The 18,673-nt window shown below is 48.8% G+C and overlaps 1 protein-coding gene across 1 annotated transcript; it reads right to left on the bottom strand.

Annotated features, from left to right (window-relative positions):
• Positions 1-2,235: 2,235 nt before the first annotated feature.
• On the bottom strand, positions 2,236-17,391 carry LOC125429520 (myoD family inhibitor-like). The gene is made up of 5 exons (XM_048490682.1): positions 17,048-17,391; positions 15,589-15,729; positions 9,678-9,784; positions 6,614-6,850; positions 2,236-3,218 (listed from the first exon to the last, which is right to left on the bottom strand). The coding sequence occupies exons 3-5, from the start codon at positions 9,775-9,777 to the stop codon at positions 2,947-2,949; spliced, it is 609 nt and encodes a 202-aa protein (XP_048346639.1). The 5' UTR covers positions 9,778-9,784; positions 15,589-15,729; positions 17,048-17,391; the 3' UTR covers positions 2,236-2,946.
• Between the last annotated feature and the right edge of the window lie 1,282 nt (positions 17,392-18,673).

The raw sequence follows: 18,673 nt of genomic DNA on the forward strand, positions 1-18,673 counted from the left end.
GCTCTAACCCCAATTCCTGGGGGAGTCACCTCGTAAAAATTAGCCAGGCTTATTTCAATGACCTACCCCTCTTTTCCTGCGGGGGTGGAAATAGAAGGTGTAGGTGTAACCGGGATTCTTCTCGCAGCATTTATGAAAAGCTGCTGAGCTCTGCCACGACTTATTTATTAATTACATTTATTTATTTATTTATTTATTATATTATTATTATTATTATTATTATTATTATTATTATTATTATTATTTATATTTATAAACCGCCCTCCCCCGAAGGGCTCAGGGCGGTGAACAAACAAATAAAATCAAACAAATAAAATCAAACAAATAAAATCAAACAAATAAAATCAAACAAATAAAATCAAATTTTTAAATAGTTATTAAATATGGCTCTATATGTTAAAATCGACCCCCATTAAAATGCAGCATCTATCAAAATTACTGATGGCGTATTTATTTATTACTTGACCAGAAGTCATTCAAACTCCTTGAAACTATTGATAAGGTGGCTCTTCAGTGACCCGTCCTGCCCTTCAGACCTAACCCAGACCCCTGGTTTCTGGAATGGCACTGGCAGAAACCACATATGGGCAAGCCAATCCAGACGGGGATGGGGGTGCAACTGTGCTCCTGTTGGGTTCCCCAGTTGCACGGATAGGAGAAAAACCACAAAATCTTACTGCCCCTGGGAAATCCCATAGCGGAGAGGGAAACTCCACAGGGTAAAGTTCGGGACCAGACACAGCAGCAGCGAGGGACTGAAAGCTGGGTGGAAGCTGTTGACAGAGAGAAATTTTTCTCTCTTTCTCACAATACTGGAACCAGGGGGCATACATTGAAAATGCTGGGGGGAAGAATTAGAACTAATAAAAGGAAACACTTCTTCACGCAACGTGTGATTGGTGTTTGGAATATGCTGCCACAGGAGGTGGTGATGGCCACTAACCTGGATAGCTTTAAAAGGGGCTTGGACAGATTTATGGAGGAGAAGTCGATTTATGGCTACCAATCTTGATCCTCCTTGATCTGAGATTGCAAATGCCTTAGCAGACCAGGTGATTGGGAGCAACAGCCGCAGAAGGCCATTGCGTTCACATCCTACATGTGAGCTCCCAAAGGCACCTGGTGGGCCACTGCGAGGAGCAGAGAGCTGGACTAGATGGACTTTGGTCTGATCCAGCTGGCTTGTTCTTATGTTCTTAAGCTACCTGCGGTCAGCTCCACCCCAGGCCCACCCCTGGAATGACCCCTTCCCCATCTGTGTGCAATTCTATCCAGACAGGTTCTGTGGCTGCCCACACTTTAGGTACGGGCGCTGGGGAGCACCACAGCACCCCTGGAGGCATGAACCCGCTCCACATCCAGGTGGGGATTTCCCACCCCCCATTGGACTCTGAGTCTGATTGACCACATTATAAAGCTCAGTGTAAGATCTGTGCAGTGGTAGTGATAGCAGAAAAGAAGTGATGCTTCTCTGCTACGGTTCCATCAGCATGATCAAGGAAACACAGCATCTGCTGAGTCATGAAGTTGAGCCTTCATTATATCAGGGTCAGGCAATCAGCTGTGGCCCTCACTTGTGGAATGGCCTGCCTGAGGAGATCAGGAAGTCTTCCATTCTCCTGACTTTCTGCAAACGAACCAACACTGAATTATTCAAGAGGGCTCTTAGGTGCAGGCAATAGGATAGCATAGTACAAAACAATTTACAAAATTATTTGGACCGGTGGCGTAGCGCCAAGGGAGCTAGGGTGTGTGTGATGCACCGGGCGTGCGCCCCTACGGGGGAGTGGCAGGGGCGCATGCGTGCACCGGGCACAGTTCGCCCTCGCTCTGCCCAATTTGGACAAATTATTAGAGATTGTGGTCTATTCTGCTGTGTATAGTTTGTGGTAAATTGGATTCTAGTATGTACTCTTGCATCACTTAATGCGTCACGTTTACACCAATGTTTTGCTTCAATTCTGTTTTTCATGTTTCCGGTTGGTTTTACAGTCCAAACCCTATTTCATTGTTGTATTGTGTTGTATTGACTTACTGTGTGTAATCCCCCTTGAGATAAAGTACTGAGAGAAAGGTATTCTGTAAATAATAAAATAGGCTTTTTGGTCTTACAAGTGAGGACCAGTTGATTCCCAAATGTGTGCTAAGTGGGAGACAGGTGGTGTGGACTTGCAAATGGTGTGGACACAGGGCAGTGGGGCAAATATGGAACCGGAACTGCAGCAGCTGGGGGTCTCCATTCCTTTATTTTAGTCAGTCAGTCACTGTGGACAATATAATGAAATAGTTCCGGGCACAATAACCATAACAAAAACAAAACAAGACAAAACACCCCAAGCAAGGAGCAGCGGTGAAATCACTGTCACTGAGATGAGAATCACATCAGACACCTTTTCTGGGGCATCTTAGCAGGAATCTTCAGCTTTGGCCTGTCCAGGGGCCACCACAGCATCGGTGCAGAAGTTCTTTGATCACAGTTAAAGATTCCATCTGTAGCCTGCGACTTTGCAGACACAAGGAGCAGCATGGAGCTTTTGGCAAGATCACAGTAGCAAAAAAAGGCTTGGTCCCGATTATATTTCAGGACATGTGTGGAACCTAGCATGCCTAATGTAAACTGGGCTGCATGGATCTTTCTTCGCTTGTTTGGTGACCTCATGCTTTGTAAATAGGGCATCACAGTGTCAGAACAGTATGAACAGGCCTTACTTCATTCAGCATGACCACGCTCGGTCATGTGTGCGTGCAGGGGTGTCGAGCATGAGGGAGGAGCTTGTTTGATGACGTCACAGTCAACAGGGTCATTGTATGCTACGCCCTTAACAGTCCACTACCAAGCTTTGTAATGGAGAGAGAATTCTTAAAAGAGGAGACACATTTACATGCACGTTCAGTTGAGTCTGGGACCAGGAAAGCCTTTTGAGTGTTTCAGCTGAATCCCTGAATTCAAGCTGGGAAGCAGATAGAGCAACACTCCATACAGATCTCAAGGCAGTCAGAGGAACCGCAGCAATCCTGCAGCATTCCGCACCCACACCCACAGGAGCAATTCCCTGCCCCTGCTTCCCCACAGCAGCAACACTCCCCCAGGGATTCCCCGCCATCCCTGCTGCAGCAAACCTCCAGGCATCCTCCGCAGCCCAAACAGTCCAGGGCGAGTGAGCAGAGGGAGATAAATTCACAGAAGAGGCAGGCGAGAGCACAGTGGGCGCAGCAGTCTGCGGAAGAGGGAGAAAGGGGGTAAAGGTTAGAGACAGGGAGGAAAGAATTTGGGTGTCTTGCCACTGTGGCTCTGCAAACTGCTGTAGATTCGATTGGTTTCCCCTGTAGTTCTGTCTGGTGTGGTGCAGTGATTGGACTAGGACCGTGGTGGTGAACCTTTGGCACTCCAGATGTTATGGACTACAATTCCCATCAGCCCCTGCCAGCATGGCCAATTGGCCTTGCTGGCAGGGGCTAATGGGAATTGTAGTCCATAACATCTGGAGTGCCAAAGGTTCGCCACCACTGGACTAGGATCTCATTCTCTGACAGCACACAAAGCTCATCCTATTGTCAAACTATTCTGGATCACACTTCAGGCTGTAGGTAGGGGGGTGGGCATGCCTAAAGGCTCCTCTTCCGGGAAAGAAAAATATGCCTACATGTAGAAACTCCATATTCAGAAGGTAAGGCCCTATCCCTTTTTTTTGCCTTGACATGCTGTCTTTCTTTGTGCATGGAGTATTTTCTTTTAAAAATGAAAGATGATTCAGCCACGCAGTTCCCTTATCTGCAGTCTGAAGTCTGTAATGAGAGCTTGCTGAACCTTTCACTTATAAGGGGACATCGTGGAAGACATAACTTGTACTGTGTAACTGGTAGACGGAGAAATTGAGCTCTTGCAAGGAGATACTGTCAGATGTAGCAGTCCAGCTCTTGCAAAAATCCTTCCTTAATAGCCACTGGCAGTGATTTAGGAGCAGAGGAAATAAGTACCTGGCACTTTGAGGTGAAAATGTCAGGAAGCCAAGCAGTATGTAGGTGGACAGGTTTTATCCTTCGGGAAGAAGTACGTCAAACTGAAGATACTCTTGTAGTGCCTCTAACTTTCTAGGATGCTCAAGCAATGTGAAAATGGTGGGGCAATTCAGGCACTGAGCCATTTGTCCTGGGATACCTGAAAGATACTAAGCCATGCCTACTGGAGCCAGCCATGTCAACTAGATCTGAGAAGCATCAATCTGTTCAGCAAATGAATTCTGCATGCGCTTGGAAAAATGGTCAGAGCTTGCTTGGACAACAGTGCATAAATGCCAGTCTAAGCGAGCCCAAAGTTTGCTCACCTGTTACATAGATCCCAGAAGAAGGTTAGAGTTAGTATGGCACATCCTTAGGAGCTGGAGGTTAGTCAATGGTAGCACAGCTCTGAAATTTCTAAGGCCAGTTCGAGACAATCGCCAGTCTGGTAGCAACACTCTATGACTGCCCCGTCAGCCCCACAGCAGCAACAACAACAACAACGGGGATCAGAGCAGAGCCCCAGAAGCATCGAGTTGCAACACTGCAGGGGAGGGCAGGAGCAGAAACACGTGGGAAGAAGGGGCAGGAGGTCAGAAAACCGGCAGAAGAGACAGGCCAGGAGAAGGGTGGCGCAGATATCTGTGGACAGGAAGGAGAGCATGAAGACAAACACAACGCGTTCAAAGCACAGGACCCTGATTTGGAAGTCTCACTATACTTCAATGTCTTGCCAGGATCAAGACCAGCTATATGTGTTCAGAGCAGGGCTCCCCAACCTTGTCTTTGGCATCCTGACACGGGGTGGTGGGCTCAACCACAAAATGGCTGCCAAAGGAGGCAGACTCAATTGCACAATCTCAGGGACCAAGGTCATTGGGGTGAAAATTGGGGTGTAAATATTTAACTACATAAGTAGTTCAGTTACGAATAGCAACCACTGGCTGACATTGGTGTTGTCTCAAAACCTTTCCTCCCCGTCTCAGAAAAATTTTGCAAATATTTTTAAATTGTCCTTTTTAAGTTGAACATTTCAATTATTGACATACTTTTTTTAAAAAGTCAAAAAGACAGGCAGTCCCCGTGTAACGTAGGGAGAAGGCAAAAGGGAATGCAGTGTCAATTTTCAATTTGTTACGTCCACATTTATTCACAATGCAAATGATGAAAAAACTGGCTCGCATTGTGGGCTGCTGGAAAATCTTTTTATATCAGCTGTCTCTATCCAGAGAGGATGAAATGGAGTCCCCCTGAAATGTTGGGCTGTAGCTCCTTAACGGCTTGCGAAATGCTGTCTCCATTTTCGGAAAAGCCTAGAGCAGTGATAGCGAACCTTCTTGAGACCGAGTGCCCAAATTGCTACCCAAAACCCACTTATTTATCGCAAAGTGCCAAAATGGCAATTTAAACTGAATACTGAGGTTCTGGTTTAGAAAAAATGGTTGGCTACAAGGCGTGAGTTACTTGGGAGTAAGCTTGGTGGTAGTCGGTGGCTTTGCTTTGAAGCAACCGTTCAACTCTTCGAACGGGTGAATCACGACCCTAGGAGGGTTTACTCAGAAGCAAGCCCCATTGCCAGCTACCGAGCCTACTCCCAGATAAAGGATTGCGCTTTAGTTCTTCGCAAGAAAATCAGTGGGGTTTAACAGCTTAACAGGGTTACCTATACTGCTTCCCCAAAACTAGGTCTTAGGTTTAAATTCCCCAAAACTAGGTCTTAGGTTTAATGCTAATAAACGAGCCCAGCGGCCCAGGCCAGCCTAGATGTGGGGGTGGGGCAATTTCCCCCCACATGACGAACTCTGTTTGCACATGCCCATAGAGAGGCCTTTGAGTGCCACCTCTGGCACCCGTGCCATAGGTTCGCCACCACTGGCCTAGAGCCACACTCCTGTTGGAGAAACTTCAGATTGTGGTTGGCCAGTTGTATACCTACGTGGTCCCCTGGGAAAACAACGTCCTGCTCTTTAGCCACCCCCATCCCATTGGGAGCTAGCAAACTGTTGAAGAATAGGAGTACCCGTGTTCTTTAAAAATCTACCTGCGGGTGTGATGTCCCACTCCTCTGTCTTGTTTGGGGACTGTTCCTCAGAATCAGTCAGAATTGCTCATTTGCCTTCTGCAATGCCTCCCCTCCCTTGCATGCCACCCCCTCACTTTCTCCCCTCCCTTGCATGCCACCCCTCCCTCCCCTCCCCCTCCCTCCGCTAGGGTGGGTGGGCCATGTCCAGATGCTGGGCCCCCTCCCCTCCCTTGCATGCTACCCCCTCACTTTCTCCCCTCCCTTGCATGCCACCCCTCCCTCCCCCTCCCTCTCCCTCTGCTAGGGTGGGTGGGCCATGTCCAGATGCCGGGGTCCCTCCCCTCCCTTGCATGACACTCCTCCCCCTCCCTCCCTCCGCTAGGGTGGGTGGGCCATGTCCAGATGCCGGGCCCCCTCCCTTCCCCTCCCTTGCATGCCACCCCCTCACTCCCTCCCCTCCCCTGCATGCCACCCCTCCCTCCTCTCCCCCTCCCTCCATGAACACTAAAAGTACACCTTCTCAGGTATAACCTTGCCTCCTCCTGCCCTAGACTGGCTCAGCCTTGTGCCCCTCTTAGCGCACACACTCACCATCCTTGGCCTCCTCCTGGATCTGAGAAGCTGTCGATTTGCAGCTCTTCCGGCTGCTTTTGGAGCAGACGGAAGCAGTAGAGCCAACATGCTGCTTCCCGGGCATCTGCGGCTGCTGCTGCCTCACAGAGCCTCCTCGGGCAACCCCAAAACCATTGGTGTAGATAGGATGGAGAGGGACTTTTTCCTGATGGAAAGGGAAGCTAGTGATGCCAGGATTGGCTGGACGCGGGAGCTCTGCAGGGAAAGGCAACAGAAACCCAGCGATCGCGTGAGATGGACTCGAGCTCCCAACAGCTTGTTCAGCAATTTTCAAGGTGCCACAGAACTCCTTGGCCCTACGCCGACACCGATGCTTTCCCCCTGGGGACGTCTTGGTGGTTTTCCTGGTGCTGCAACAGTTGTGCTGATACAGCACAGAAGCAATGGCGCTTCCACATTTCTCTGCCATTTTTTCTGCCCTCGTCTGCTGCGGTGGTCATTCCCCACATGAGCCACTTGGTCAGGGGTAGGGAACCGTTAACACTCAAAGAGCCATTTGGACCCGTTTTCCACGGGAAAAGAAACACTTGGAGCCGCAAATAATTTTTGACATTTAAAATAAAGATAACACTGTATATATTGGGGTTTTTTACCTTTTACTCCGCTCATTCTGAGAAGCGCATGGATGCGTCCACCCTGCTGCCTGCAGGGCGGGCAAGGATGGGGCCAGCGGCTCTGCCTCGCCGCTCCAACGGGGCGGGCGAGAGGGGAAGCCGGGCAATTGGTGCGCCCGCCCTGCTGCCTGCAGGGTGGGCAAGGATGAAGCCAGTGGCTCTGCCTTGCCGGCCACCGGGAAAGCACCCACCCCGCTTGAACGGGGCGGGCAAGAGGGGAAGCCCGCGGCACGGCCCAGCTGGCTGCGGGCAATTGGTGCGCTCGCCCTGCTGCCTGCAGGGCGGGCAAGGATGGGGCTGGCGGCTCGGCTCGTGGAGCCGCAGCGCAAGGGCAGAAGAGCCGCATGCGGCTCTCGAGCCGCACGTTCCCTACCCCTGCACTTGGTGAAAGAGTCTTTTCAGAGTTTTTTTTTTAATTGGCATATTGCAATGATTTAACAATCTATCAGGTGGTCTGAATTTCAAGTTTACTTTTTTCTTTTTTCAAAGTCTCTTGGTCCTTTTTTTTGCAGATATATAAAGGGAAAGGTATAGCTCTGCAGTGAATGGGTTAGAGAATAAAACCCCCAAAAGCCCTCCAGCGGCTGAGAAAAATGACCGCTGTGGGGAACTAGGGGAGAAAAATGGTGCAGGTGTGGATAGAACAAGGGCAATCTGGACTTTTCAATCCAGACTGGCGCCGCCCTCTCTTTCTCAAAACATTGCAGCAAAGCAGGTTGCAGAAGGATCAAAGGAAAGATCAGGAGAACCGGGGAGGGGCACAGAAGTATTATGATGCTGCGGAGAAGTGGGGAAAACCTGATTCCCAATAGCATCCAAACCATTCTTATAATGAACATGGTCACAATCTACAGTGGGTGTCCAACTCTGGCGCTTCAGATGTTCATGGACTACAATTCCCATCAGCCCCTGCTGGCATGGCCAATTGTAGCTCAGGGGTGTCCAACTCTGGCGCTTCAGATGTTCATGGACTACAATTCCCAAGAAATTTGCCCAAGATTCTTTGTTTTGCAGTGACTTTGCTCCGTTGTAGCTAAGTTTGCCTGTGATGCCCAAATGCTGTGGGCATCAGGTTCACCTTCAACTCGGTGCCCGTAGCATTTTCCTCTTCCACACACATTTTAGCAAATTTGGCTGGTTCCTTTCAGGACACTCACACCAGCAGCTACAGGAAATGCCCCCACCCAGAGCAAGATCCCTACCACAGTGCCTCTGGTTGAAACCTCTACCACAGAGCCATCTGGGCATAACAGAAAGCCCCATTGAAGTCTATGGTGGGAAAAGTAATTTTTCCCACCACAGAACTTGCTGAAGAGCCTGGCAGATTCTGGGGAATGTCTGAGTGCTGGCTGCACATTTTTGAAGATAGAGGCGCCAGACTTTCAAGGTGGCTCCAAGAGGCCTTGAGTAATAGCATCCAAGCTTGGTGAGCTTTGCTTCTGGAGTGGGAGGGGGGCGAGTTGAGAGAGTTCTGAGAGAACTCACCCCGCAGGCTTTCATGTGCAGGAGCGGGGAAACAAAATAAGCCTTTTGGGGGCCCATAAAATCGAACCCCCAGAAGCAAAGGTCTCCAAACCTGGATGCTATTACCAGGAGGCCCTTCTGGAGCCACCCTGAAAGTCTGGTGCCTCTATCTTCAAAAATGTGCAGCCTGCCTACACACTCAGAAATTCCTCGTTAGCTACAATGGAGCAAAGTCACTGCAAAACAAAGAATCTTGGACAAATTTCTTGGGGTGCCTGGAAGGGGTGTATTTTTAAAGCTAGTGACACCAAAATTTCAGGGTATCATCTGTTAACTATTCTTATGATGCCACCCAAGTTTGGTGAAGTTACGTTCAGGGGGACCAAAGTTATGGTCCCTCAAATGGGTAGCCCCCATCTCAGGTTAGCTCCCATTGAAAACAATGGGGATGGGGGCACCCCCTTTGGGCATCCATAACTTTGCTGCCCTGAACCAAACATCACCAAATTTGGGTGGTATCATCAGGACAGTCTCTGGATGGTACCCTGAAAATTTGGTGCCGCTAGCTTTAAAAATGCGCCCTTCAGGCCGGAACGTGAAAAAACACCTAACATTTTAAAAACACACAAACGACCCTGAAATGTTGGCGCCCCCCCACGTGACCAAATGGGGGCGCCCGGGGACATAGGGTACCCCCTGTCCCTAGGCAGGAACGCCACTGTCTTGGGCCCTTGTGGAGTCTGGGACACCCATCCTGCCACCCTCAAGGAGCAAAGTTTAGTCCAGCGCTCTTGAAGGGCTTATTCCTTGCCATAACAGATCACCAAGGTAGAATGTTTTATACCATATGTGCACCAAAGTGAATCCACCGTGCCTGAACAATTCTTTAGATTCCCTGAAATCTGGAAGAATCGATGCTGAGAAAGGGAGTCAGAAGTTCTTACCTGAGCTTAAAGTAACTTTTGGAGAGTCCGTTGTTCCCCTGTTGGATTCTGCATTTCTTCCATCAGTCCCACCAGGTATATCTGAGTTGACAGCAGACATCTGGGGACTGAAAATGTGGATAGGAGAGGACAAACCACATCAGAGGATGCGCAGCAAAAGCCACAACCTGCTCCTTCAAGGGATTCTTACCAGTTCTGACAGCATATCTCATAATACAGGTGAAGAGGATGAACTGGAAGGCAGGTTTACCTGTCCTAACTAAGGAAAGCTGCCCTGAAAAGAGAAGAAGACTAAAAAAGCACTTGTGGAGATACCCCTGGGAACCTATTTCACAGCGTAATGGAAAAGATTACTGGCACGGTATATAAACAAACAGAAGATTTCTCACACCATAAAGACTTACAAAATTGTACTCTAGCATAAGCTTTTGTGCACTCAAGCCCACTTTTTTAGATTCCATGAGTGGTTTCTCACTCTGTAGATACATTATGTAAGGGTATTTGCGGGTGTGTGTGTGTGTGTGTGAACCAGCCACGTCAAAGGGGTATGAAACGCAAGAAGTCTGGCAACATGTAGTGGTTAAGAGAGATGGACTCTAATTGGGAGAACTGTGTTCAGTTCCCCACTCCTCCGCATGAATCCTGCTGGGTGCCAGGGGCGTAACGAGGCAGCTCTGGGCAAACTGTAGCCCTGGGCAAAACCTGAGTTGGATGCCACCCCCCCCCCCCTCATGGGCGGCCACTCCACCATGACCAAAAATCTTTTTGCACCAGGACATTGGTGCCTGCAGGGGGTGCATTTTTAGACATATCAGCACCATAATTTCAGCATATCATCAGGAGACTGTCCTTATGCTACTCCCCAAGTTTGGTGAGGTTTGGTTCAAGGAGTCCAAAGTTATGGACTCCCAAAGGGGGTGCCCCTATCCCCGATTGTTTCCAATGGGAGCTAATGGGAGATGGGGGCTACAGTTTTGAGGGTCCATAACTTTGGCCCCCCTGAACCAAACTGCACCAAGCTTGGGGGGTGCCATCATATCCAGATGATACCCTGAAATTTTGGTGCCGATACATCCAAAAATGAACCCCCTGCAGGAACATCCTAGAAATTTGCCCAAGAATCTTTGTTCTACATTGAGTTTTCTGCATTGCTGTCAATGGGGGTTGCAGGCTGGGGGGGCACATTTCTGAAGGCACAGTCTCAAAACTTTCAGGGTCTCATCAGGAGACTGCCCTAATGATACCCCCCCCCAAGTTTGGTGCAGTTTGGTTCAGGGGGGCCAAAGTTATGGACCCTCAAAACTGTAGCCCCCATCTCCTATTAGCTCCCATTGGAAACAATCGGGGATAGGGGCACCCCCTTTGGGAGTCCATAACTTTGGACTCCCTGAACCAAACCTCACCAAACTTGGGGGGTAGCATAAGGACAGTCTCCTGATGATACGCTGAAACTTTGGTGCTGCTAGCCTAAAAACTGCGCCCCCTGCAGGCCAAAAATGGAAAACCACTAAAATACCCCAAAACGAACCCAGCATTTTGATGCCCCCCACAAGGTGATGCCCTGGGCAGCTGCCCACCTTGCCCAATGGGCATTACACCAGTGCTGGGTGCCCTTGGGTTAATCACAGTTGTCTCAGAACTCTCTCGACCAATACAGAGGCAGGCAATGAAAAACCACTTCTGAATGCCTCTTGCCTTAATAACACTACCTACAGGGTTGCTATGAGTCAGCTGTGGCTTGACAGCAAAATCAAACACATACAAGATTCAAATCCAATCAAAGAAAGTACGGAAACCAGTCATGCCAAGCCAGCAAGCACCTAGAGAGGGTTTGAGTGTGGCCAGTGACCCATGGCTGCCTCTGCCCCGCCTCTGCCCCACTTTGCCGCAAAAATTGCTCGAGTCTCACTTTCCCGCAGGGAAAACAAGAAGCACAGGCGGGGCAAGAAATCTTGCCCTGGCGCACTTCCTCTTTCCGTGCACCTCAGGGAGAAAGCCTATTGGGACAAGATTTTTTACCCTGATGTACTTTTGATCCTGGCATGCGCCAGCGAGGAAGCGTGCCGGGACGAGATTTCTTGCCCCAGTGCACTTCAGCTGCCCCATGGGTAATCGGCCTATGACAGTGAACGCCTGCAAAGAGTCACTGAATCATGTCAAACAGGGGTATCGGAATAATAAACAAAGGTATTTATGCATACACAACATCCTTGTGAAACAAACACCAAGCGCCAGGGGGTATCCCATGTCCCCAGGCAGATGCCATTTGGTCACGTGGGCAGCAGCTCCCTCTGTGCCAGGGTGCCGCTCGCTGGCTGAGTTGTTTGCTGCAGCTGCAGGCCGGCTCCTGCCCGCTTGAGCCGCCCACTGCCAAGCCCTGCCCTCCCTGCAGGCCGGCTCCTACCCTCCCCAGGGACTTCTGGCTCAGACAGACCTTTCTAATATAAAGCAGAATTAAAAACTCCTAATACAACTGTAACACAAGTACAAGTAACTGTAATACAAGTGTCAGATACAATGTATTGAGTACAGAGAGTATATAAGACTAGCTAAGCAACTAGCTAATAAGCATAATACTGAGTGGTACAAAGATGTGTAAACTCATGCAAAACTAGGAAGACAAGGAAACCTAAAATCTAATTCTGGGATGACACTACGCGATGACTACAGTGGCTGCCAAAGGGCAGATGTATTTGTCTGTTGTAGCAAAATAAAAATCTGGTATCACCTTGAAGACTAACAAAAATGTCTTTCAATCTGAATTTTCATGAATTAGACATGAATTTTGCCAGATGTGTGGAGAAATTGAACTGGGAATCCTTTTCATGGGGAAGATGGGGGGAGTTAAAGCAGCCCGTGAATTCTGTCACGAGTCTCTCATGCTTAATTTTTTTTCCAAGAGAAAAAAAAGAGAAAGTTTAGGTGTGAATCCCATCCTAAAACTTCAAAATGTGGTTTATGCTAATGTCTGAAACAGAATTTGTAACTGCAGGGAATGAATTATGAGAGAGGTCAGAGGTTTGAACATATAATCAAGGTGATAAGAGATAATTAACAGATACCGGTAAAAGTCTATAATCTGGTGCCTACCAGAGCCCTATGGAACAGCCGCGGCAGATGGGCAGGCACAGTTCCAACGCAGCCCCACAGGGAATAAGTATATAATTATGCCATGTCCCCCAACAGCAATAGCCCATCATCTGGGGGAAGGAACTGAAGAAAAATAATTTTAAAAAGATTTCTTAACATTACCAAAATGCCACTGTATGACAAAGAACCCTGCCTGGGCAGAGAAGGAACGTAGAAGAAGAAGAAGAAGAAGAAGAAGAAGAAGAAGAAGAAGAAGAAGAGGAGGAGGAGGAGGAGGAGGAGGAGGAGGAGGAGGAGGAGGAGGAGGAGGAAGAGGAGGAGTTTGGATTTATATCCCCCCTTTCTCTCCTGCAGGAGACTCAAAGGGGCTGACAATTTCCTTGCCCTTCCCCCCTCACAACAAACACCCTGTGAGGTGGGTGGGGCTGAGAGAGCTCCGAGAAGCTGTGACTAGCCCAAGGCCACCCAGCTGGCGTATGTGGGAGTGCACAGGCTAATCTGAATTCCCCAGATAAGCCTCCACAGCTCAGGCGGCAGAGCTGGGAATCAAACCCGGTTCCTCCAGATTAGATACATGAGCTCTTAACCTCCTACGCCACTGCTGCGTAAGATGACGAATGCATCACTGTAGACTCCAAGCTGAACTGTGTGGCAAGATAAACAGGTCCCCCAAACAGCCTGCCCCACTAAATTGTGGAAGCTGCTCTCTCAGAAAGACTGGAGGGGAAGAATCTGTCCCTGTCTTTTACTGGGGTAAATCAACCTGGCTAAACATCACCAGACAGTATTAAGTGTTATTAGCCAACTGCAAAACATTTGGCATTAGGCCTTTTGAATCCTGCCAATGATAACGGCGTGGCATGCATTTCGGTGTCATTGGGAGTGGGCTCTGTGCGCAGCCCAGAGCTGGGAGGGTGCCGAGATGAAAGCGGCTAGGGGGGGCTTCAAGGTGAGGCTGCTGCTGGGTTGTGGTTTCCTGAGCTTTCCCCATCCTCCCAACCAGCCCTGTCAGTTCAAAGCCCAGGGAGGGGGAAACAGGAAGCAACAGGCCCATTAACCTCCCACCCCACTGAGGCTAGAATAACAGGGGAAGGCAAAACAGCAGGAACAAAAGCACGGGAGGTGGAAGCACGGGAGCATGGACTCCTGGGTTCCAGAGTAAGGGGAACTAGATGAGGAGGAGGAGAGCCAACTGCCAGCGCCCTTTCTCCTTGGGCTCTGTGCCCTCAACAGCTACGGGGGCAGAAGAAATACAGTTTCAGGACTTAAAGATCTTAAGTTTTGTTGGCTGCTATACAGACAATTCACACATGGCAAAGACCTCATTTCTGCCCCCCGGGTCCTGTTAACTACATGCGTGTTGGGGTAGGCCACGCTCACAACTGAATTTCGAGAAAATGTGGGGGCTCGATTTGGATTAGGGCCATCGTGCAGGGGAAAGGGAAGGACATTTTCCTGACTTGAACAGCCCTGGGGAGCTGCCATTGGCCCCGCAGGGGAAATTTACACGTACAGTTACACGCGTATCGACTGGTGACATATAAGCAGGGTTCCCAGGTCTCCCCTAGCTACTGGCAGGGAATAGGGGGGTAGAACTGTCAGATTAAGGCTAGGAATCTCCTGGAGATTTGGGAGTGGAGCCTATGAAGGAAGGGAGCAAGGTATAATGCCTTGAAGCATCCATTTTTTCTAGGCAGGGGAACTGACTTCTGCTTTCTGGAGATGAGCTGTAATTCTGGGGGTTCTCCGGGTCCCCTGGAATTACAGATGGCATCTCTAGATATCAGTTTCCTCAGCGGGACAAATAGCACCTCCCTGGGGCCACTCGGCGTCACGAGAATGGGGCTTTTGGGAGGAGACTAAGAATTAGAACTTCTAGAGTACTTTTGGTAATAGGAGAACTTCGAGCATAGAACTCTTAGAGCATCTTCGGTGATGAGAGATGCAGGGGACACAAAGGTATGAATTGTCCCATTATGGAACCTGCCTTCTCACCAAATGAAACAACCGTCTAGGTTTGTTTCTTAAAGTACAAATAAGCCTGACTCTCCTGGACTTGTCCCTCCATGCTCTCCTGCAGTGCTATCCCAAGCAGAGTTATGTCCTCCTGATCACGCTAACAGAAAGAGGTCAAGGTTTAGGATGGAGCTGTTTTGGTGCCTTTCTAAGCAAGGCTACTCCTTCTTGAGCCTTTTCAAAGGGGCTTACTTCCTGGGGAAGGTGTTCTTCAGATTGGTACTGTAAGGCTGTGATCCTAAGAATGCTTTCCTTGGAGTAAGCCCCATTCCTAAGTAGATCTGTTGAGGCACACTGTTTAAAGGAGCGCACCTAAACAAATCTGATCGGAACTCAGTCCCATGTTATTCAGTGCAACTTATTGGGAACTGTCTTTTGGACTGCAGTCTTTGGCTCCTTCCGCACATGCAGAATAATGCACTTTCAAACTGCTTTCAGTGCTCTTTGAAGCTGTGCAGAATAGCAAAATCCACTTGCAAACTGTTGTGAAAGTGGTTTGAAAATGCATTATTTTCGTGTGCGGAAGGGGCCTTTTGTCACCCAAAAGACACTTTCTGTTTTAATTGACTCCACCCATTCCCTTTCATCCAGACACTTTAAATCAGAAAGTCCTTAGGACAGAGATTTGTCCTTCTTTGCTGTTGTGTGGAATGTACACTAAGGATGCTGTAACAACAACCCACACTGGGTCATCACTGACCTATGAGGTTATGTGACATGGCGATGTTTACTAGGCAGACTGTTTATGGGGTGGTTTGCCATTTCCTTCTTTAACCCCAACAAGCTGGATACTCATTTTACCAACCTCAGTAAGATGGAAGGCTGAGTCAATCTTGAGCTGGCTACCTGAATCCGACTTCTGTCGGGATCGAACTCAGGACATGAGCAGAGCTTGGACTGCAGTACTGCAGTTTACCACCCTGTGCCACAGGGCTTGAATGGCCACCTGTATGGAACATAAAAACCACATGACATATAAATCAGTGAGAAGCTCCAGAGCAGGAGGTCTGCTGGGTGTCTGTGACTGGATTTCTAGACATGCAGTATAAACATAAGAAGCAGGCACTAGGGTGGGGGAGAGGGGTTGGCTCAGTGCTCTGGCACAGGGGAGGGGGGATTTTAACCCTTTTCACCATTCTTAAAGCTGCTTTAATATTGATCTGATATGCACAAAGTGCAAGAGAGGATGAGGGGGTTGGCTTTAAGAAGGAATTATTCATGGAAGAGAGGTCTATCAGTGTTTACTAGCCATAGTGACTAAAGCAGGCGTGTCCAACTCTGACCCTCCAGATGTTCATGGACTACAATTCCCATAAGCCCCTGCCTGCATGGAATCATTGCCCATGAGTATCTGGAAGGCCAGAGTTGGACATGCCTGGACTAAAAGGAATTTCAACATTCAGAAGCAGTAAACCTCTGAAACCCAGTGCTAGGAGCCAACGTCAGGGGAGGGCTTCGGCCTTTAGTCCATTTGCTACCACTTAGGAGCAAAGATTGGATGGGCCAAAGGTCTGATCCAGCAGGGCTCTTCTTAAATTCTTATGAGGGGAAGTCCTTCTACCCAGTTGCCACTTTGCCCTGTTACTGGATGTCCAGAGGAGCTGGCTGGCCACTGGGTGAGGCAGGATACTGGTTTGGATGAACCACTGGTCTGATCCAGCAAGGCTCTTCTTTGTGTTTTTATATTCCCATGTTCTCATTAGAAGGAGGCTTGCTACATTTTGCACCAGCGGAAGTTTCCAAGACACCAATTGGGCGGGGGGGTTGATCATTCAGTGGGATGGAAGTGGGCAAGGGGGGGGGCTTTGTTTTCATATGATGTTTGTTTGGTGTGACCAGGCAGTGTGACCAGGCAGAGAGGGAATTTTTTGTCGAGGAGGGGGGGGTACTTAGTGTGTGAGATCAGGGAAGGGGAAGCTATTTGGATTTTCTGCCTCAGTACCCCATCCCATCTTGTGACGGCCCTGGCTAAAGCTTAAATTGTACACAGATCACAAGAACAATGCACAAGACTAACTCTGCCACCCCCCACCCCCAAAATCAAAAGGGGGAAAAAGTGCATGCACAGTTACCTCTTGTGAGTGAGGCACACAGCTTCAGGGACAAGGATGCACAAACTTCCAGAGAAACAGCTGGCAAGATTAAGACAGAGAATTTGGCAGGCCAATGCCGGGATGCAGAATAAAGATGGGGAAGGGGGGTTGAGAAAGCAAACGCTCCCAGGCCTCCAAGGAAGCCCCTCTCTACAAAACGCCCCAATTTACCTGTGCACAGCCCCCGCAATGGCCACAGGCTCTCCTCCTCCTCCTCCACAGTGCTCTGCAGGGCTGTTTTGCTGTGAGCAGTCCACGCTTGCAGGTTGATCCAGGCTCTCCGGTGTCTGTCTTTCGAGCTCTGTTCATTCCGGACTGGCCGAGGCTCCAACTCATCTGTCGTCATAACATCCTGATCAGCGCTCAGCTTGATAGCTGGGGAGGGAAACAAATATCGCATCACATGGAGCAGCCGCTCCCACCTCCCTAGCTTGGCGCTGTGCTATGCTTTCCTTAACCTCTCCTGCCTAGGGAATGGGCCAGATAGGTTCTGCTTAGCAAGTTATTTATCTCTGTCACGCTTCTAAAGGAATGTTAGCTGTTTCACCCAAGATGCTACTGCATCTCAGTGCCTGGTATAAAGACAGCTACATACGCTCCAAAGGCAACTAGGTCTCAAGGCTGGCAGGTGTCAGGAAGGACTATGTTGTTGCCCTAAACACATTCAGGATTACACTCCCCTTTCTAGCCTTCTCCTGGGTCGAATCCCCACTACCGTCTTAGCCAGGTTTCAGAACACAAACTAACCAGGTTTGAGGTTGTTTGTGTTCTGAAACCTGGCTAAGACGATAGTGGGGATTCGACCCTGATCGCTGTCCTCTTTCCGTGCACATCCCACTGAGTTTAATGAAGTGCAGATGGATGACATCTACAGACACCCGCAGGTATCAGCCACCCACATCACTTAAAAAAAAACCTACTTCAGAAGCTGGTGTAAGGATTACTGTGATATGATATTCTAGTAGTGCTGAGCAGAAAGAGCGACGTAAAGTCCCTTTGTGTCACTGAAGCGTCTTTTACTTGCTTAATTAGCTGTTTCTTCTTCACTTGAGATGGCGAAGGCTTTCCTGAACATCATAATCGATTGCTGCTCACAGTGTGCATGAGGGTGTAATTACTGCTGTTCTTTTTACAGCCAAAGCACTGCTCATTTTCCCTTTTCATCATTGTAATTTTGTAATCATGCATGCAATTAGAATTTTAAAAAGATTATTTAATTATGCATTTTTGCCCCACTGCTTTCCCCAGGGGAATCCAAAACAGCTGACAAAACATATCAAAGTACCACTGGCTGTTGTGGGTTTTCTTGGCTGTGTGGCCATGGTCGAGTAGTTTTCTCCCCTAGCATTTCACCCGCATCTGTGGCTGCCATCTTTCAGAGGCATGTTGTGGTAAGAAATATTTCTCTCCGTGGCACAGTGTGGAGTGATGTGTGCAGTGAGGTATCTGACACACCTCTGAAGGTGCCAGTCATAGATGCGGGCGAAACGTTAGGAGAAAACATGACCAGGCCACAACTACACAGCCCAGAAAACCCACAACAGCTTGTCAGCCGCTTTGGATTTCTCCTGGGGAGAGCAATGGGACAAAAAGGCATAATTAAATAAAGATACATAAATAAATATGATTGAAAATGTATGAGAAGTGCTTAAAGTTTGCTAATGTGCTAATTAAATGCTAAAGAGGACCGTCTCTCCTGGTTCATTCCCCAAAGAGCACTTCAGTCTTCGACCAATAATTTGCTGGTGGCCCCTGGCCCTAGAGAAGTTTGGTTAGCCTCACCCAGGGCCAGGGCTT

The sequence above is a fragment of the Sphaerodactylus townsendi genome, linkage group LG03 (genome assembly GCF_021028975.2).
Source record: "Sphaerodactylus townsendi isolate TG3544 linkage group LG03, MPM_Stown_v2.3, whole genome shotgun sequence".
NCBI classification, from domain to species: Eukaryota; Metazoa; Chordata; class Lepidosauria; order Squamata; family Sphaerodactylidae; genus Sphaerodactylus; species Sphaerodactylus townsendi.